The sequence below is a fragment of the Heterodontus francisci genome, chromosome 4, assembly GCF_036365525.1.
Source record: "Heterodontus francisci isolate sHetFra1 chromosome 4, sHetFra1.hap1, whole genome shotgun sequence".
Classification (NCBI taxonomy): domain Eukaryota; kingdom Metazoa; phylum Chordata; class Chondrichthyes; order Heterodontiformes; family Heterodontidae; genus Heterodontus; species Heterodontus francisci.
In genome coordinates this window covers 27,306,606-27,329,341 of record NC_090374.1, presented here as the reverse complement: position 1 = coordinate 27,329,341, position 22,736 = coordinate 27,306,606, and the positions used below count along the sequence as shown (strand labels likewise).

At 43.6% G+C, this 22,736-nt stretch overlaps 1 protein-coding gene across 1 annotated transcript in view; it reads left to right on the top strand.

Annotated features, from left to right (window-relative positions):
• Positions 1-22,161, top strand: part of LOC137368631 (15-hydroxyprostaglandin dehydrogenase [NAD(+)]-like) — a 138,897-nt gene extending 116,736 nt beyond the window's left edge. The window contains exons 5-7 of the mRNA XM_068028775.1: positions 4,281-4,357; positions 12,968-13,131; positions 19,940-22,161. Coding sequence (XP_067884876.1) covers positions 4,281-4,357; positions 12,968-13,131; positions 19,940-20,072 — 374 coding nt within the window. The 3' untranslated portion in view covers positions 20,073-22,161. The remainder of the gene's footprint in view (positions 1-4,280; positions 4,358-12,967; positions 13,132-19,939) is intronic.
• Positions 22,162-22,736: the final 575 nt, after the last annotated feature.

Below are 22,736 nucleotides of genomic sequence, written 5' to 3'. Positions count from 1 at the left end.
AGCCTCTATATGCAGCACCCAAAACTGAACATAGTACTCCAGAGGCATAACTTTCTCACCTTAGTATTCCAGGCCCCTTGAGATAGAGACCAACATTCTTTGAGGCATTTGGATTATTGTTTCCTGTACCTGTCCACTAGCTTTTAATGGTTTGTTAATTTAGACTCTCAAATCTCTTTGCTCCTCCACTAATTGAGTTTCTCACTGATTAGAAAGTCTTCCGATTGATCTTTCTTGGGTGGATGACCTCATATTTCCCCACATTGAATTCCCTTTGCCATATCTTAGCTCATTCACTTAATCTGCCCATGTCCCTTTGTGACTCCCTGCTCCCATCTGCATTATTTACTGTCCCATCTAACTTAGTGTCATCTGCAAACTTGGATATGAAACTCTCTATTCCTTCATCCAAGTTGTTAATAAATATAGTGCAAAAATTCAGGCCCCAGAAAAAATCCCTGGTAACACCACTTGTTACAGCCATCAAGCAGAGTTCCAACCCTTTATTCCCAGGCTTTGTCTCCTACCTCCAAACCAGCACAAAAAGCAGGACAAATCCAACCCAACGAATTACCGTTCTATCAGCCTACTCTCAATCATTAGCAAAGTGATGAAGGGGTCATCGACAGTGCTGTCAAGCGGCACTTGCTCAGCAATAACCTGCTCGCTGATGCTCAGTTTGGGTTCTGCTAGATCTACTCAGCTCCTGACCTCATCACAGCCTTGGTCCAAATGTGGACAAAAGAGCTGAGCTCCAGAGGTCAGGTCAGAGTGACTGCCCTTGATATCAAGGCAGCATTTGACAAAGTATAGCACCGAGGAGCCCAAGGAAAACTGGATTCAATGGGAATCAGGGGAAACCCTCTGCTGGTTGGAGCCAGACCTAGCACAAAGGAAGATGGTTGTGGTTGTTGGAGATCAATCATCTCAGTCCCAGGACATCACTGCAGGAGTTCCTCAGTGTCCTAGGCCCAACCATCTTCAGCTGCTTCATCAATGACTTTCCCTCCATCATAAGGTCAGAAGTGGGGATGTTCGCTGATGACTGCACAATGTTCAGCACCATTCGCGACTCCTCAGATACCGAAGCAGCGCAAATCCATATGCAGTAAGACCTGGACAACATCCAGGCTTGGGCTGATAAGTGGCAAGTAACATTCGAGCCACACAAGTGCCAGGCAATGAAAATCTTAAACAAGAGAGAATCTAACCATCTCCCCTTGACATTCAATGGCATTATCATTGCTGAATCCCCTAATATCAACATCCTCGGGGTTACCATTGACCAGAAGCTGAACTGGAACCAGTCACATAAATACTGTGGCTACAAGAGCAGGTTAGAGGCTGGGAATTCTGTGGCAAATAACTCACCTCCTTCTCCCCAATGCCTGTCCACCATCCACAAGGCATAATTCAGGAGTGTGATGGAATACTCTCCACTTGCCTGGATGGCTGCAGCTCCAGCAACACTCAAGAATATAGAACATAGAACATAGAACAGTACAGCACAGTACAGGCCCTTCGGCCCACGATGTTGTGCCGAACCTTTAACCTACTCTAAGATCAAACTAACTACCTACCCTTCATTCTACTATCATCCATGTACCTATCCAAGAGTCGCTTAAATGTCCCTAATGTATCTGCTTCTACTACCACCGCTGGCAGCGCATTCCACGCACCCACCACTCTCTGTGTAAAGAACCTACCTCTGACATCTCCCCGAAACCTTCCTCCAATCACCTTTAAAATTGTGCCTCCTGGTGATAGCCCTTTCCACCCTGGGAAAAAGTCTATGACTATCCACTCTATCTATGCCTCTCATCATCTTGTACCCCTCTATCAAGTCACCTCTCATCCTTCTTCGCTCCAATGAGAAAAGCCCTAACTCCCTCAATCTTTCTTCGTAGGACATGCTCTCCAGTCCAGGCAGCATCCTGGTAAATCTCCTCTGCACCCTCTCTAAAGCTTCCACATCTTTCCTATAATGAGGCGGCCAGAACTGAACACAATATTCCAAGTGTGGTCGAACCAGGGCCTTATAGAGCTGCAGCATAACCTCACAGCTCTTAAACTCAATCCCACTGTTAATGAAAGCCAACACACCATACGCCTTCTTAACAACCCTATCAACTTGGGTGGCAACTTTGAGCGATCTATGGACATGGACCCCAAGATCCCTCTGTTCCTCCACACTACCAAGAATCCTGTCTTTAAGCCTGTATTCCGCATTCAAATTCGACCTTCCAAAATGAATCACTTCACACTTTTCCAGGTTGAACTCCATCTGCCACTTCTCAGCCCAGCTCTGCATCCTGTCAATGTCCCGTTGCAACCTACAACAGCCTTCCACACTATCCACAACTACAGCAACCTTCGTGTTATCGGCAAACTTGCTAACCCAGCCTTCCACTTCCTCATCCAAGTCATTTATAAAAATCACAAAGAGCAGAGGTCCCAGAACAGATCCTTGTGGAACATCACTGGTCACCGAGCTCCATGCTGAATACTTTCCATCTACTACCATCCTCTGACTTCTATGGGCCAACCAATTTTGTATCCAGACAGCCAACTTTCCCTGAATCCCATGCCTCCTTACTTTCTGAATGAGCCTACCATGGGGAACCTTATCAAACGCCTTGCTAAAATCCATATACACCACATCCATTGCTCTTCCTTCATCAATGTGTTTTGTCACATCTTCAGAGAATTCAACGAGGCTTGTGAGGCATTACCTGCCCCTCACAAAGCCATGCTGACTGTCTCTAATCAAACTATGCTTTTCCAAATAATCATAAATCCTGTCTCTCAGAATCCTCTCCAATAATTTGCCCACCACCGACGTAAGACTGACTGGTCTATAATTCCCAGGGTTATCCCTATTCCCTTTCTTGAACAAGGGAATACCATTTTCCACCCTCCAATCATCTGGTACTACTCCAGTGGACAGTGAGGACGCAAAGATCATCGCCAAAGGCGCGGCAATCTCTTCCCTAGCTTCCCGCAAAAACCTTGGGTATATCCCGTCTGACTTATCTATCCTCATGTCTTTCAAAATTTCCAGCACATCCTCCTTCTTAACATCAACCTGTTCGAGCATATCAGCCTGTTTCACGCTGTCCTCACAAACGACCAGGTCCCTCTCACTAGTGAATACTGAAGCAAAGTATTCATTTAGGACCTCCCCTACCTCCTCCGACTCCAGGCACAAGTTCCCTCCACTATCCCTGATCGGCCCTGCCCTCACTCTGGCCATCCTCTTGTTCCTCACATAAGTGTAGAACGCCTTGGGATTTTCCTTAATCCTACCCGCCAAGACTTTTTCATGTCCCCTTCTAGCTCTCTTAAGTCCATTCTTCAGCTCCTTCCTGGCTACCTTGTAACCCTCTAGAACCCTGTCTGATCCTTGCTTCCTCAACCTTAAGTAAGCTTGACACCATCCAGGACAAAGCAGCCCGCTTGATTGGCACGCCATCCACCACCCTTAACATTTACTCCCTCCAACACTGACGGCCAGTGCCAGCCGTGTGTATCATCTGCAAGATGCACTGCAGCAACTCGCCAAGTCTCCTTCGACAGCACCTTCCAAACCCGCAACCTGTACCATCTAGAAGGACAAGGGCAACAGATGCTTGGGAACACCACCACCTGCAAGTTTCCCTCCAAGCCACACACCATCCTCACTTGGAACTGTATCGCCGTTCCTTCACTGTCGCTGGGTCAAAATCCTGGAACTCCCTTGCTATCAGCACTGTGGGTATACCTACAGCCCAAGGACTGTAGTGGTTCAAGAAGGCAGCTCACCACCACCTTCTCAAGGGCAATTAGGGATGGGTAATAAATGCTGGCCTGGTCAGCAATGCCCACACCTCACAAATGAATTTAAAAAAAGTATCCAACCTAAGTCAAAAGGTTACCTTGAATTCCATGTGTTTTTATTTTTGCAAATATTCTCTTGACTTTTGCATGTTAACTTGACAGGCCTGGAGTTACCTAGTTTCTCTCTCCTACTTTTCTTAAATAATGGAGCGATCTAGAAAATGTCCAAACTAATAGCACCATTCAAGAATCAAGAGAGCTTTGAAAGATTATTGTTAACGCTTCTGCAATTTTCTCAACTTCTTTTAATACTGTGGGGTAGAAACCATCAAGTCCCATTATTTTCTCCAATACCATTTTTTGTTTTTTTTATATTGAATTATATTTAAGGTTATATGGAACTGAAAATGCTGTCAATGATAAATTCATGTTCATTTATCCTGTGGTATGTTTAATTTATTCAGGTTTCTTACCAGCAGCACATGCTCCAGTGTACACAGCTTCAAAGCACGGAATACTTGGTTTCACTAGATCTCTTGCTGTAAGTTTGTGAACAATACCGGTTGATTACCTAATACTCTCAGGGCAAGTCGTCAGATTCTACAATATACTCCATTTACCTCCGCAGCAATAGTTACATTGAATTTGCAGCACAGAAACAGACCATTCAGCCCAACTGGTCTGAGCCAATATTTATACACCACACATACTTCGTCTAACCTTATCAGCATATCCTTCTATTCCTTTCTCAAAGACAAAGAACAAAGATAATTACAGCACAGGAACAGGCCCTTCGGCCCTCCAAGCCTGCGCCGATCCAGATCCTCTCTCTAAACATGTCGCCTATTTTCTAAGGTTCTATATCTCTTTTCTTCCTGCCCATTCATGTATCTGTCTAGATACATCTTAAAAGACTCCATCGTGCCCGCATCTACCACCTCCGCTGGCAATGCGTTCCAGGTGCCCACCACCCTCTGCGTAAAGAACTTTCCACGCATATCCCCCCTAAACTTTTCCCCTTTCACTTTGAACTCGTGTACTCTAGTAATTGAAACCCCCACTCTGGGAAAAAGCCTCTTGCTATCCACCCTGTCTATACCTCTCATGATTTTGTACACCTCAATCAGGTCCCCCCTCAACCTCCGTCTTTCTAATGAAAATAATCCTAATCTGCTCAACCTCTCTTCATAGCTAGCGCCCTCCATACCAGGCAACATCCTGGTGAACCTCCTCTGCACCCTCTCCAAAGCATCCACATCCTGTTGATAATGTGGCGACCAGAACTGTACGCAGTATTCCAAATGTGGCCGAACCAAAGTCCTATACAACTGTAACATGACCTGCCAACTCTTGTACTCAATGCCCCGTCCGATGAAGGAAAGCATGCCGTATGCCTTCTTGACCACTCTATTTACCTGCGTTGCCACCTTCAGGGAACAGTGGACCTGAACACCCAAATCTCTCTGGACATCAATTTTCCCCAGGACTTTTCCATTTACTGTATAGTTCACTCTTGAATTGGATCTTCCAAAATGCATCACCTCGCATTTGCCCGGATTGAACTCCATCTGCCATTTCTCTGCCCAACTCTCCAATCTATCTATATTCTGCTGTATTCTCTGACAGTCCCCTTCACTATCTGCTACTCCACCAATCTTAGTGTCGTCTGCAAACTTGCTAATCAGTCCACCTATACTTTCCTCCAAATCATTAATGTATATCACAAACAACAGTGGTCCCAGCACGGATCCCTGTGGAACACCACTGGTCACACGTCTCCATTTTGAGAAACTCCCTTCTACTGCTACTCTCTGTCTCCTGTTGCCCAGCCAGTTCTTTATCCATCTAGCTAGTACACCTTGGACCCCAAGCGCCTTCACTTTCTCCATCAGCCTGCCATGGGGAACCTTATCAAACGCCTTACTGAAGTCCATGTATATGACATCGACAGCTCTTCCCTCATCAATCAACTTTGTCACTTCCTCAAAGAATTCTATTAAGTTGGTAAGACATGACCTTCCCTGCACAAAACCATGTTGCCTATCACTGATGAGCCCATTTTCTTCCAAATGGGAATAGATCCTATCCCTCAGTATCTTCTCCAGCAGCTTCCCTACCACTGACGTCAGGCTCACCGGTCTATAATTACCTGGATTATCCCTGCTACCCTTCTTAAACAAGGGGACAACATTAGCAATTCTCCAGTCCTCCGGGACCTCACCCGTGTTTAAGGATGCTGCAAAGATATCTGTTAAGGCCCCAGCTATTTCCTCTCTCGCTTCCCTCAGTAACCTGGGATAGATCCCATCCGGACCTGGGGACTTGTCCACCTTAATGCCCTTTAGAATACCCAACACTTCCTCCCTCCTTATGCCGACTTGACCTAGAGTAATCAAACATCTGTTCCAAACCTCAACATCCGTCATGTCCCTCTCCTCGGTGAATACCGATGCAAAGTACTCGTTTAGAATCTCACCCATTTTCTCTGAGTCCAAGCATAACATTCCTCCTTTGTCCTTTAGTGGGCCAATCCTTTCTCTAGTTACCCTCTTTCTCCTTATATATGAATAAAAGGCTTTGGGATTTTCCTTAACCCTGTTTGCTAAAGATATTTCATGACCCCTTTTAGCCCTCTTAATTCCTCGTTTCAGATTGGTCCTACATTCCCGATATTCTTTCAAAGCTTCGTCTTTCATCAGCCGCCTAGACCTTATGTATGCTTCCTTTTTCCTCTTAGCTAGTCTCACAATTTCACCTGTCATCCATGGTTCCCTAATCTTGCCATTTCTATCCCTCATTTTCACAGGAACATGTCTCTCCTGCACGCTAATCAACCTCTCTTTAAAAGCCTCCCACATATCACATGTGGATTTACCTTCAAACAGCTGCTCCCAATCTACATTTCCCAGCTCCTGCCGAATTTTGGTATAGTTGGCCTTCCCCCAATTTAGCACTCTTCCTTTAGGACCACTCTCGTCTTTGTCCATGAGTATTTTAAAGCTTACGGAATTGTGATCACTATTCCCAAAGTAGTCCCCTACTGAAACTTCAACCACCTGGCCGGGCTCATTCCCCAACACCAGGTCCAGTATGGCCCCTTCCCGAGTTGGACTATTTACATACTGCTCTAGAAAACCCTCCTGGATGCTCCTTACAAATTCTGCTCCATCTGGACCTCTAACACTAAGCAAATCCCAGTCAATGTTGGGAAAATTAAAATCTCCTATCACCACCACCCTGTTGCTCCTACATCTTTCCATAATCTGTTTACATATTTGTACCTCTATCTCACGCTCGCTGTTGGGAGGCCTGTAGTACAGCCCCAACATTGTTACCGCACCCTTCCTATTTCTGAGTTCTGTCCATATTGCCTCACTGCTCGAGTCCTCCATAGTGCCCTCCTTCAGCACAGCTGTGATATCCTCTTTGACCAGTAATGCAACTCCTCCACCCCTTTTACCTCCCTCTCTATCCCGCCTGAAGCATCGATATCCTGGGATATTTAGTTGCCAATCATGCCCTTCCCTCAACCAAGTCTCAGTAATAGCAATAACATCATACTCCCAGGTACTAATCCAAGCCCTAAGTTCATCTGCCTTACCTACTACACTTCTTGCATTAAAACAAATGCACCTCAGACCACCAGTCCCTTTATATTCATCATCTGCTCCCTGCCTGCTCTTCCCCTTAGTCACACTGACTTCATTATCTAGTTCCTTACAGGCTTTTGTTACTACCTCCTTACTGTCAACTGACCTCAATTGGTTCCCATCCCCCTGCCACATTAGTTTAAACCCTCCCCAACAGCGTTAGCAAAAGCACCTCCAAGGACATTGGTTCCAGTCCGGCCCAGGTGTAGACCGTCCAATTTGTAATAGTCCCACCTCCCCCAGAACCGGTCCCAATGTCCCAAAAATCTGAACCCCTCCTTCCTGCACCATCTCTCAAGCCACGCATTCATCCTGACTATTCTTTCATTTTTACTCTGACTATCACGTGGCACCGGTAGTAATCCTGAGATTACTACCTCTGAGGTCCTACTTTTTAACTTGGCTCCTAACTCCCTGAACTCTGCTTGTCGGACCTCATCCCGTTTTTTACCTATATCATTAGTGCCTATGTGCACAATGACAACTGGCTGTTCACCCTCCCCCTTTAGAATGTTCTGCAGCCGATCTGAGACGTCCCTGACCCGTGCACCTGGGAGGCAACATACCATTCGGGAGCCTCGTTTTCAACCACAGAACCGCCTATCTACTCCCCTTACAATCGAATCCCCTACGACTATAGCCCTTCCACTCTTTTTCCCGCCCTTCTGAACAGCAGAGCCAGCCACGGTGCCATGGACCTGGCTACTGCTGCCTTCCCCTGGTGAGCCATCTCCCTCAACAGTATCCAAAACGGTATACTTGTTTTGGAGGGAGATGACCGCAGGGGACTCCTGCGCTGCCTTCCTGCTCTTTCTCTGCCTTTTGGTCACCCATTCCCTTTCTCCCTCAGCAATCCTAATCTGCGGTGTGACCAATTCACTAAACGTGCTATCCACGACCTCCTCAGCATCGCGCATGCTCCAAAGTGAGTCCATCCGCAGCTCGAGAGCCGTCATGCGGTCTAACAAGAGCTGCAGCTGGACACACTTCCTGCACGTGAAGGAGTCAGGGTCATCAGCCATGTCCCTCATGTGTTTAACTAGCTTCCCCTTAAATGTATCTACACTGTACACCTCAACTACTCCATAAGCTAGCAGCTTCCGCATTTTAACAATTCTCTGGGTAAAAAAGTTTCTCCTGAATTCCCAATTTTATTTATTAGTGACTATTTTATACTATGACCCATAGTTTTGGAATCCCCACCACTGGAAACATCTTCTCTATGTTTATCCTCTCAAACCATTCGTAATTTTAAAGGCCTCTACTAGCTCACCTCTCAGTCTTCTCCTTTGACAGAAAATAGCCTCAGCCTGTTCAACCTTTCCTGATAGCTCTAACCTCTCAGTTCTGGTTTCATCCTTGTCAAAAATGAATCGGGCAAAATTTACCTCAACAACAATCCACCTGCCAGTTACAAATAAAAGATGATGAATTTTCCCTCAAATCTCATTGCAATGGGTAATTCCAGGTATTTTACTTTTTCAAACAAATCTTTTCCTAGAGGTCAATCACTCAATTAAAAAAAACTGCATTAAACAAAGAACAAAGAACAAAGAAAATTACAGCACAGGAACAGGCCCTTCGGCCCTCCAAGCCTGCGCCGATCCAGATCCTCTATCTAAACATGTCGCCTATTTTCTGAGGGTCTGTATCTCTTTGCTTCCTGCCCATTCATGTATCTGTATAGATACATCTTAAAAGATGCTATCGTGCCCGCGTCTACCACCTCCGTTGGCAACGCATTCCAGGCACCCACCACCCTCTGCGTAAAGAACTTTCCACACATATCCCCCCTAAACTTTTCCCCTCTCACTTTGAACTCATGACCCCTAGTAATTGAATCCCCCACTCTGGGAAAAAGCTTCTTGCTATCCAGCCTGTCTATACCTCTCATGATTTTGTACACCTCAATCAGGTCCCCCCTCAACCTCCGTCTTTCTAATGAAAATAATCCTAATCTACTCAACCTCTCTTCACAGCTAGCGCCCTCCATACCAGGCAACATCCTGGTGAACCTCCTCTGCACCCTCTCCAAAGCATCTACATCCTTTTGGTAATGTGGCGGCCAGAACTGCAAGCAGTATTCCAAATGTGGTCGAACCAAAGTCTTATACAACTGTAACATGACCTGCCAACTCTTGTACTCAATACCCCGTCCGATGAAGGAAAGCATGCCGTATGCCTTCTTGACCACTCTATTGACCTGCGTTGCCACCTTCAGGGAACAATGGACCTGAACACCCAAATCTCTCTGTACATCAATTTTCCCCAGGACTTTTCCATTTACTGTATAGTTCACGCTTGAATTGGATCTTCCAAAATGCATCACCTCGCATTTGCCCTGATTGAACTCCATCTGCCATTTCTCTGCCCAACTCTCCAACCTATCTATATTCTGCTGTATTCTCAGACAGTCCCCTTCATCTGCTACTCCACCAATCTTTGTGTCGTCTGCAAACTTGCTAATCAGACCACCTATACTTTCCTGCAAATCATTTATGTATATCACAAACAACAGTGGTCCCAGCATTGAAGATTTAGATCGCATTGTCCCGGATTTTACGGCAGTAATGATGGTGAAACTGCCAGCATTCATTGTAATTACACCTCTGAAACTGAAAGCAACTTCTGCACATGAGCAGTTAAACATGGGAATCCAGCAGTTCCTGTCAATGATTCAATGAAGTACCCCCAGACTGCAATCAAGTAGAAGTCACTGAACTGACACAAACTTGCCCTTTAATGCCATTAGTCTCACTGTAAAAACCCTTGAAAAAGTTACACCTTGTTGAATGAGGTGCAACTGGGATTTTAACAGCGTACTAGGTTCATAATTACTGCTAAGCAACTTCTCTGTCCCTGGAAAAACAATTATATATTTGTGGACTGTCCAAATTTATTTATTATAATAAAGTTTGCATATAAAATAATTTTTAAAAATTGTTTTTGATATTTCAGCTTCTACCTTAATCCTATGTTCTAATCATTTAGTTCACTTTCTGTAAAATTTTAATTGAAATTGAGGGATAGTCAGTGCTTTTGACATCCTGGTTTGCTGTCTGTGAGAATACTTTAATGTGCTTGGCTGCTTACACTGCTTGATGACATCGCTGTTGCTGGATGCCTTGAGATCCTCTTGACTTGGTGCCAGATTCAAACTGACGTCAAGTCTTTTTGGGCACTTTCTTTGAGATCAGCAGCGAGCGCCATCTCTTTTCAGCTGACCACAAAATCCGGGCTATGATCTTGTTTCTGTCGTCCTAGCATGCATAGACAAGAGCAAAATTGTCCGAGATATAAAGAATACATTAAGACTTCATAAAAGGCAACGTGCTCAAAAGGACAATCTGCAGTACAGTTTGGAGCCCTGACTACACCCTGCCCACTTTTTGGTCTTGCAGCCCTCTGGAAGTGTAGGATTGGCAAATTTAAGCTATAAACTCAGGCATCATCTAGGCAAATTTTAATATCCTGGCACCTCCCATTCACTGCCACTGTACAGAATTTAGTAACCAGCCATAATATTTAAGTACAAAATTCTAACTAAGGGATAAACTATACCCCAGTTTATACACTTTATTGCTCAGCACATTAAATATAATCAATCCACCGTTAACTGACACCTAAAAACACTTGTTAGAAATTTCATCACTTTTTCATAAATATCCTATTTTCCTTCTCTGCCTATAATGGTGCTGAAATGATTTCGTGCATAGTTCTATGGCTGCCTCATGGTACCTCCATCAAGCGACCAAGTGTGAGCCGGACAATGAGTGTCAGGAGGTCACTTGACTGTGGAGTATTGCAGCTGAACCTAACGTTTTTGTCATCTAACGTGCATGTGCGCATGCACACGTTTTCCATCTGAAGCTAGTAGATAGCGATTAGGAGTACCAAGGCTGAATGTAGCACTCCCATTGCTGAGGTCAGCTAACTTGGCACAGGTCAAAAGTTAAAACTAGGACCTGTATTTTCTGTATAGCTCAACATCACAAGTTCTAGCACACGTACCCATTGGGAAATCTGTTTGATACCTAATGAATGATTGCAGATTATGGGATGCTATTCAATATTGAGTTTATTAATTCACAGTTCCCTTACATTGGTGTTCTTGCGAATTGTTCTGATGAGTGCAAGATGAAAAGCTTCAACAGAATCTCTCTATTTTCAGCAATACTCAAGTTGTGTACTACCAAACAGCTATTTAATTCACACTATATTAGACCTTTGACTGAAACAGACTGAATCAATGAAATGTGAAGCTCTGAGCCAAGAGCACTTTCAGTAGAAATATATTGATGTGACTGAGCGGGAAGGGGCAGAATCTTATAGGGCTCACGTCATGACTTTCCACTTTTCTGCATCTCCTGCCTATAGCCAATGTAAATACTCAGAGTTCTTTCATGAACTGCATTACAGAAATATCACTCAGCGCTGACCATCTTTCAACACTCAACTGTCTTACATAGTACTACATTGAATCCTGCATTGCAATCCATCATTGGAAACTATGCGCCATAATCGGAATTACTGAAAGCTCAGACCCTCAATGGGTATTCTGGAAAGTACAGACGGGAATTTCCCTGCAGTTCGACACATTGCATCCTCTTTACTTTGCCAGAAGTGTGGCAGAAACTCTGTTTGGACAAGAAAAGAATAGGGTTTACCTGTATTTCTGCTGAAGTTACAGCAGTAAAGCCTGAGCAACTCTGAGGACATTTCCAGTCGATATTTACATACTGACCCATTCATAGAATCATAGAATCATTCAGGAGGCCATTCAGCCCATCTTGCCTGTTCTGGTTGTTTAAAAGAGCTAGCCAATTAATTGCTTCCCCTGTTCTTTCCCCACAGTCCTGCTTTTTTCTTTCCTTTTCAAGTATGTATCCAATCATCTTTTGAAAGTTACTATTGAATTTGCTTCCACCACCCTTTCAGACAGTGCATTACCGAAAGTAACAACTGACCACATTTAAAAAAACTCCTTATGCTTGTAATTTTTGCCAACTATCTTAAATCTGTATCATCTGGTTAGCGACGTTCCTGCCACTGGAAACAGCTTATCCTTATTTACTCTATCAAAACCTTTCATGGTTGTGAACACCTTCATCAAATTTCCCCTTAACCTTCACTGCTGTAAATAGAACCATCCCAGCTTCTCTAGTTTCTCCACATAACCAAAATTCTTCATCCCCAATACCATTCTGGTAAGTATGCTTGGCGCTCTCTCCAAAGCCTGTCTAGCAAGAATCACTGGAACTTGAGAAGCCTGACTGATTTTTCCCCCTCCCTCTCTCCAACCCAAAGGTGTTTATGATAATTGTAACACTCCTACCCCACCACCGTTGAGATTTACTAACAGCACCGAACAGGGGTCGGAGCAGCAATCTTTCTGTCTGATCGGTCAGACATTCACTGCATTAACCCACTAAAACATTGGAGGAGTGAACGGGAGGAGCAATATCTGACAAAGAACTAAAGACAACTTCTCTTTCCTCCAGGAAGCTTCTAGACTTGGAAATTATGGGATACGAATAAATACCCTATGTCCAAGCTTTGTCAACACTCCACTTCTTGACACTGTAAACAATGAAGAAAATTTTGGAAATTTTTATCAGTTCAAAGACTCAGTCAAGAATTTGATCGATGTCTTTGGAGTACTCGAGTAAGTTGTTACTAGGTAATTCTGTTAACTGTGATGCTGTATAATCACCTCATAATATACCTTCATATGATTCTGGATGTTTTTCATCAGATTCTCTAAGCCACTAGGATGAAAGAGGAGTGGAGTTAAAAAATGATGCTTTAAATTCTGCATTTCACAGCCCCTGGGTATGGGAGCCCCTGAGGAGGTGTGCATTTACTCGTCAAGTATGCCCATACTCCAAATGCTCCACTTAATCTGGCTTGAGTGACAGATCAGTACCAAGTGGGTTGAGATGAAGACGAAAATTTTCACCGGTTCACTACTTCATTCGGACCAACTGTATTGACAGGTCAATTTAGCAAGACAGACATCTGTGAACATAAAGCCATGCAATTGTAAACAATCATTGGAAGATACAGCACAGAAGGAGACCATTTGGCCCATCGTGCCTGTGCCAGCTCAATTAGACCCATGTCCCTGCTCTTTCCCCATGCACCTGTACATTTTTTTCCCTTCAAGGTTTTATCCAATTGCCTTTTGAAAGTTACTATTGAATCTTCTTCCACCACCCTTTCAGATCACGGGAATTGTATACAAAAGTAGGGAGGTTATGCATCAGCTATACAGGGCATTGGTGAGACCACATCTGAAGTGTTGTGTACAGTATTGGTCTCCTTATTTAAGGAAGGATATAAATCCATTGGAAGCAGTTCAGAGAAGGCTTGTATCCGCTGGAGTTTAAAAGAATAAGAAGTGTCTTGATTGAAACATATAAGATTCTGAGGGGGCTTGACAGGGTGGATGTGGAAAGGATGTTTCCTCTTGTGGCAGAATCTAGAACTAGGGATCGCTGTATAAGGGATTGCCCATTTAAGACAGAGATGAGGAGATATTTTTTCTCTGAGGGCCGTGAGTCTTTGGAACTCTCTTCCTCAAAAGGCAGTGGAAGCAGAGTCCTTGAATATTTTTAAGACAGAGTTAGATAATTCTTGATAAGTCAGGGGGTGAAAGGTTATTGGGGATAGGCAGGGATGTGGAGTTGACGTTACAATCAGATCAGCCATGATCTTGTTGAATGGCGGAGCAGGCTCGAGGGGCCGAGTGGCCTACTCCTGCTCCTAATTCGGATGTTCATAGTTTAGTTTAGAGATACAGCACTGAAACAGGCCCTTCGGCCCACCGAGTCTGTGCCGACCATCAACCACCCATTTATACTAATCCTACACTAATTCCATATTCCTACCACATCCCCACCTGTCCCTATATTTCCCTACCACCTACCTATACTAGGGGCAATTTTATAATGGCCAATTAACCTATCAACCTGCAAGTCTTTGGCATGTGGGAGGAAACCGGAGCACCCGGAGGAAACCCACGCAGACACAGGGAGAACTTGCAAACTCCACACAGGCAGTACCCAGAATTGAACCCGGGTCGCTGGAGCTGTGAGGCTGCGGTGCTAACCACTGCGTCACTGTGCCGCCCGTATGTTCCTATCAGAACAACTTGCTGTGTTAAAAAAAATCATGTCGCCTCTCCTTTTGCCAATCACATTAAATCTGTATCTTTTGGTCATTGATCCTTCTGTGGAAACAGTTTCTCCTTATTTACTCTATCAGAATTCTTCATGATTTCAAACATCTCTATCAAATCCCATCCTAATCTTCTCTTCTCTGAGGTGAAAATCCCAGATACTCCAGTCTCTCCACATAACTGAAGTTTCTCATCCCTGGTATCATTCTAGTAAATCTCTTCAGCATCACCTGTATGTTCATGAGAACCTTCCTAAAGTGTGGTACACAGAAATGAACACAATACTCCAGCTGAGGCCTAACCAGTATTTTATGACGGTTTAGCACAACGTCTGTACTTTTGTACTCTATGCCTCCAATTATAAAGCCAAGGATCCCATATTTTATTTTAACAGCCACCTCAACTTGGCCTGCTGCCTTCAGAGATTTGTGTACATACATCCCCAGGTTTCTCTATTCCTGCAACCCCTTTAAAATTGCACCATTTGTTTCATATTGCCTCTCCTCATTCTTCCTATCAAAATATATCATTTCACATTTCTGTGCATTAAGTTTCATCTGCTATGTGTCTGCTCATTTCACCAGCCTGTTTATGTCCTCCCGAAGACTGTTACTATCTTCCTCATTGTTTACTACATTTCCGAATTTCATGTTGTCTGCAAACTTCGAATTATCTCCTGAATACCCAAGTGCGGGTAATTAATATCTATCAAAAAGAGCAGTGGTACTAATACTAATTCCTGGGAAAGCAAGTCTGAAAAACAGCCCTTTATCACTTTCTATTCATTATTCACAAAAGTCCGAGTGTATCAAGCCTGTGTCCTCAGTACCTTGCTCTATGGCAGCGAGGCCTGGACAACGTATGTCAGCCAAGAGCGACGTCTCAATTCATTCCATCTTCGCTGCCTCCAGAGAATACTTGTCACCAGGTGGCAGGACCGTATCTCCAAAACAGAAGTCCTCGAGGCGGCCAACATCCCCAGCTTATACACACTACTGAGTCAGCGGCGCTTGAGATGGCTTGGCCATGTGAGCCGCATGGAAGATGGCAGGATCCCCAAAGACACATTGTACAGCGAGCTCGCCACTGGTATCAGACCCACCGGCCGTCCATGTCTCCGCTTTAAAGACGTCTGCAAACGCGACATGAAGTCCTGTGACTTTGATCACAAGTCATGGGAGTCAGTTGCCAGCGTTCGCCAGAGCTGGCGGGCAGTCATAAAGGCGGGGCTAAAGTGTGGTGAGTCGAAGAGACTTAGCAGTTGGCAGGAAAAAAGACAAAAGCGCAAGGGGAGAGCCAACTGTGTAACAGTCCCAACAAACAAATTTTATCTGCAGCACCTGTGGAAGAGCCTGTCACTCTAGAATTGGCCTTTATAGCCACTCCAGGCACTGCTCCACACACCACTGACCACCTCCAGGCGCTTACCCATTGTCTCTCGAGATAAGGAGGCCAAAAAAGAAGATTCATTAGCCAATTTAGTGTCCATGCTGCCAGTGTCCCTTTTATCCCATGGGCTTTAATTTTACTAATAAGTCAAACACATTTTTGAATATCCATGTGCACAACATTAACTGGGCGTCCCTCATCAAACCACTCCATTATTTCACCCAAAAACTCTATCAAGTTAATCAAACACAAATTGCCTTTAACACATCGGGTTGGATTTTAAGAGCCGCTGATTTCGGTGGCTAGCTCTAAAAGCGGCAGCCCGCACACACGGGCCGCACGCCAGAGAGATTGCAGGGGCTCATTTAAATAGCTGGGGCGGCCGGCCACCACCAGCACCCCCCCCACCCCCCCCCCCCCCCCCCCCTCCCCACTGCCCAATCTCTGACCTCGGTGGTGGGTAAATTATTAGAATCAATTCTGAAGGACAAGTTAAACTGTCACTTAGAAAGGCACGGATTAATCAGGGATACTTAGCATGGAATTGTTAAGGAAAGGGCATGTCTTACTAAGTGGCAAATGGAATTCAATCCAGAGAAGTGTGAGGTAATGCATTTGGGGAGGGCGAATAAAGCGAGGGACTACACATTAATAAAAGGATATTGAGAGGGGTAGAAGAAGTGAGACACCTTGGAGTGTATGTCCACAGGTTCCTGAAGGTGGCAGGACAGGTAGATAGAGTGGTGAAGAAGGCATGTGGAATGCTTTCCTTTATTGGCCGAGGTATAGAATACGAAAGCAGGGATTTAATGCTAGAACTATATAAAACGCTGGTTAGCCGGCAGCTGGACTATTGTGTACAGTTCTGGTCACCATATTACAGGAAGAACATAATTGTTCCGGCGAGAGTACAGAGGAGATTTACAAGAATGTTGCCAGAGCTTGAAAGTTGCAGCTATGAGGAAAGATTGGATAGGCTAAGGTTGTTTTCCTTAGAACAGAGGAGGCTGAGGGGTGACTTAACTGAGGTGTACAAAATTATGAGAGGCCTAGATAGAGTAGACAGGAAGGACCTGTTTCCCCGAGCGGAGAGGTCAATTACCAGGGGGCACAGATTTAAGGTGATTGGTAGAAGGATTAGAGGCGACATGAGGAAAAACTTTTTCACCAGGAATGCCAGGAATGGTGGTGGAGACAGAAACCCTCAACTCATTTGAAAGGTACCTGGACATGTACCTGAAGTGCTGTAACCTGCGAGGCTATGGATCACGTGCTGGAAGGTGGGATTAGATTGGGCGGCTAGTTTTTATCAGCCGGCACGGACACGATGGGCAGAATGGCCTCCTTCTGTGCCATAATTTTTCTATGGTTCTATGGTTTTCCTTGGAGAAGAGAAGGCTGAGAGGTGATTTGTAAGAGGTATTCAAAATCATGAGGAGTCTGGACAAAGTAGATAGTGAGAAACTGTTCCCTCTCATGAAAGGATCGAGAATGGGGGTAAGAGAGGCAAATGTGAGGCTTTGGTTAAGGTCTGAAATGTGCTGCCTGAGAGTGTGGTGGAGGCAGGTTCAATTGAAGCATTCAAAAGGGAATTAGACTGTTTTATGAAAGGGTTATGAAGGGTTGCGGAGAGAAGATGAGGGAATAACACTAGGTGAATTGCTCTTTCGGAGAGCTGGTGTGGACATGATGGGCTAAATGGCCTCCTTCTAGGCTGTAATAATTCTGTAAAAAAAAAATTCAAATTGAATTTTAAACAAATTTTCAAACTATCATGCTGGGATTTGAACTCCAATTCGACTGGATTGCCAGTCCAGTCACAAAAACACTTCACTACTGCTATGAGTCCAATGTGTCTGGTAACTTGCGGGCTGGCACCACAATATTGATCGTGGAAGCTGCTGGATTGCTGCAAGAATCTAACTGCTTCACAAACGTCCTTCAAAAAAGAGAATCTGCCACTTTCATCTGGCAGCTAGAGGTTTTACTAGTCCAGTAACAAAACTGCAACTACTATACCTTGCTCACTACATATGAGTTGGCTGTAGCTCACTTGGTAGTACTCTTACCTCGAAATCACCATATGTTGGGGTTCACTCCCACTGAAGGATTTTGCCCCAAAATTCCAGGCTGACAGCCCGAAGGTGTACTGTGTTGTCTTTCAGATGAGATGTTAAACTGAGGCCCTGCCTTCCTCTCAGGAGGATGAAAAGGATCCTATGGCACTATTTCAGGGGAGTTATCCCTGGTGTCCTGGCCAAGATTTATCCTACAATCGACATCACAAAAACAGATTATCTGGTCATTATCACTTTGATGTTTGCGGGAGCTTGTTGTATGCAAATTTGCTACTGTGTTTCCTACATTACAACAGTGACTACACTTCCAAATGCTTCTTTGGCTGTAATGCACTTTGAGATGCCCAGTGGTTATGAAAAGCAAGTCTTTCCTTCACATGAATGTCCTGAAACGTTAATACACTAATATCTGAACACTGCAATTTCAAGGGTCTTGTCTTATGTCGAAAATGATTGGCGGGAACAGGCCAGTTGCTCTAGAAAGTCTGCCCCACATGCATGATGCCCTGAGTGCTGTAACTAGATACTCTCTACCCCCTCCACAGATAGTTAATCCCCTGGGAGAGGCAAGAAACTAGAGAAAAAGACCAGGGCCAATAAGGGTAAAAAAATACTCTGGAAAATCCCTTTCCAACCTTCTCAAGCAATCAGAACCAGTCCAGGAGATCGCGTAGACCAAGCGTAATGGTGATCTGCCCAAGGGCAGGTCCTCTGCACATTTCTCCACGCCTCACAGTCCTGCACTTTCCACTTCAGTTGTTCGTAAGAACCTCCCATTTTTTAACTTCCATGAGAAATGAGCAATATGACTAGGGAAAAAATACGTGAGGTGGTTTCCCGTTGTCTTCCTCATGTGTGCTTCAAAGGCAACATGAGTTCTCTTCCCTAAGGATCCTGCGCCTGAAGCAGCGGTTGTTCCTCAAGGTTCCAGCTCTTCCACCATCACCGCCGAAAATTTGTTGCTTCCATCATTCGCCATGGCTCGTAACCCACAGCTGGGCCTGGGGCGACTTGCAAAAGGGCAGGGGAAATAACCCCTGAGGTCTCTGCTATCCTAATGCTGGACCAAGTGCATCTCTGTAAATCCACTTCGTTTTTAGTCCTAGTTTTTGACTCAATTGCTACAGTGGCTCCATTGCCCCAGCAACCAATTTTTAAAAAAAGTTTCAGCTCATACACTGAATCACAAGCAGCAATAAAGACAACAGGAGAAGCTACATAGTTGTAGTCGTAAACATATACAGCTGAAGTAAACACTTACCAATGATTGTAAAAATGGATTATTTTAAAACCTTTTTTCTGCTCAAACGCTTTTCTTTATTCCCCTTTTTTTCCCTGTCCTTGTTCTTAGTTCTTTTTGCTCACTCAGAAATTGCTCTTTTAGTTTTTATTCCTCATGGCATCTGTCATTTTGGTGGGGCCTGCATCAAAAATACTGACTCTAAGTGGTTGACGCACTCTTAGCGGTCGTTTTATTTTCAGCCAATTGAGTGCCATATGTCTAAAGATTGGCATGGACGACAAGAACAGCTAGGTCAAGTTACCACTTCAGTGCGCTGGCAGCCTGAACAGACCTACACAGGGGCTTTGATCTGCGACAATCGGGGCAATACTAAAACTAAGATGAAGCAAAAGTCTGTAATATTACATTGAATTAATAGCATCTCCATTCACCTTGTTGACACTCAGTATATATTATTCCTATTGCTGCTTATAATCATGGCAACCTATTTTGTCAATGAATGTATTTGTAATGACGATCCTAAAAGTGAATAGTTTTTTTAAGTTATTCTTCACACCATTGAACTTCATATTCTGTATTACAGACCATCAGTCATAGCTGAGGGCTTTGTACAACTTGTTGAGGATGACAGCTTGAATGGAGCAGTAATGAAAATTACAACCACCAACGGTATTCATTTTGAGAGCTATTCCCCCAAGCCCATCTCCAAGCAGTAGACTAACCTTGATCTAATTTTCCTTTTGTCAAGAAATGTTTGGTTGCAAAGTTTCCTACACAGGTTCCAAACTTAGATTCCTTGCTACTGCAGAAAATTGGAAAATTTGAAATATACAAAAAGGCAATTTACGGTATTCCATGTAAAGCCAAATTATGTATGAGGGGAAGATAATATGATTTTTTTCAACCTTATTTTAACCAGTATATTATTGTCAGTTAATGCAAATTACAATACACATGATATAACAATTGTAATTTAGAATGACAATTTTCTAAGTATTTGCTTGTGTTCCACGATGGTTATCATGACCTGGAACAGATCTAGGAACAATAAGTCCCTGTGCTGCCACCTGACTGGCACCATACTTTTTTACGAGCGTTAATCCAGGGGGACATGGCTACGATCATTAAATTTCCACTTCATTCAGCGAGAGTAATGGTGGAATCATCGAATCGTAAAAGGATACATCATAGGAGACCATTCAGTCCATCGTGAATCTGCTGGCTCTTTGAAATAACTATCCAATTAGTCCCATAACCCTGCAAACTTTCTCCCTTCAAGTATGTATTCAATTCCCTTTTAAAAGTTAATGTTAAATCTGCTTACAAAGAAAAAGTCCCAGTAAAATATGATGTGAGATAATTCATGGCGCAAGTCGCTTAATCCAATTTCCTCTTTCTTTTGCACTGTTCATGGGTCACTACCATGTAGATATGCCAAAAAACATTAGTCGTTTATATAATAACATTGCTCAAAGCTATTGTCAGGCTGCATTGTTTTATTCAACAAACAGACATGAGCAGTAATGTGCACGGTCACCCAGTATATACAGGCATCCCGTATACACATGTACATAGATCTTCCAATGGGTAATGCTGCTTCATACTTGAAAACTAACTTGATAAACTATCCTATGCTTCCAATATAAGCAGGCTCTGATTTGCAGAGGCTTTCAGCATCTCGTGGTTGCCTTGCACTGTGTATTTCTCTCAACATATATTGGTTGGCAATGTACATACAAGTTTCTAAAATATCGTACCTGTTTTTGTTTCTCTCTATTTTGTTAGTTCCACTGTGATCAGTGCACCTTGGAACCTTCCTCTCTTGTACTTTCTATTTTACTGAATCCCATACACTCCCAGTATGCACAGGATCTCAGTATATGTTGCTTAACAATGTCTAGCTGCTTTCAATATGTATTGGGTAACAAAGTACACGCACTCCCTATATCTAGAGGCTTTCAATATATATTGGGTAACAAAGCACATGCACTCCCAATTTGCAAAAACTCTCAGCATATGTTCAGTAGCAATGTATGTACACTCTGTATTTTGTTTTATTTATGCATTCACAGGCTGTGGGCATCCTTGACAAGGCCAGTATTTATTGCCCATTCCCACTTGTCCTTGAGAAGTTGCGGTGAGCCACTTTCTTCAACTGTTACAGTCTGTTGTAGCTATTTTGATACAACTGGGCTGGGTGTGCCTTTGTAATATCTGGTGCCTAGGTCGATGCTGAGTGTTCCACCCGATTTTATTCTTATTTGACATTTTTTGTTGCCATTTGATATAACTGAATGGCTTGCTAGGCAATTGCAGAGGGCAGTTAAGAATCAATCACATTGTTGTGGGTCTGGAGTCACATCAGGTTTCCTCCCCACATGGATATTAGTAAACCTGTTGGGTTTTTATGGCAATCCAGTAGTTTCCTGGTCATCATTACTGACACTAGCTTTTTAATTCCACATTTATTTAATTAACTGAATTTAAATTGTCCAATTGCTATGTTGGGATTTGAACTCATATCCACTAGATTATTAATCTAAAACCTCTGGATTACTAGTCCAGTGACATAACCAGTATGCTACTGCACCCGACATCCCTGTACCTAAAGCTTTCAATATATAAATATATTGGATAATAATGTACTTACACACCCTAGAGGTTCTCAATGTAAATGGGTACCAAAATACTGTCTCTGTCACTGAATACTTGCATTGAATGTGTAGAATTATACACTTTCATACAGCAGCTATCATGTACTCTGCAGAATGGACTCTATATTGACAGGCAAAAAAATTGTAAACTTTTTGTACAAAAGAATAATAAAAAAACTTCCGATTATATAGCTGTTTTCTCTCTATTTTATTGATTCTGCTGTAGTCAGTTCCCCTCTGAACTTGTAAGCTCCGAATATACATGTTCTACTTCCTCACTACATCTCCATGCTGTTGAAATTAAAGAGATCATAGAATAGAAGTTATGTTATACAAAATCCTGGTGAGACAACACCTGTGTTCACTTCTGGCACCACTCCTTAGGAAGTCTTTATTCAGGTTGGAAAGACGTACTAGTGGAGTGCCACAAGGATCAGTCCAAGGACCTCAATTATTTACTATCTATATTAATGACTTGGAGGAGGGGGCAGAGTGTAATATATCCAAATTTGCTGATGATACAAAAATAGGTGGGAGGGCATGTTGTTATGAGGACATAGGAATCTGCAAGGGGATATAAATAGATTGAGTGAGTGTGCAAAAACTTGGCAGATGGAGTTTAATGTAGGAAAGTGTGAGGTCATGCACTTTGGTAGGAAGAATCAAAAGGCAGACTATTATTTAAATGGAGAGAGACTCCAAAAAAGTGCAGCACAGAGGGATCTG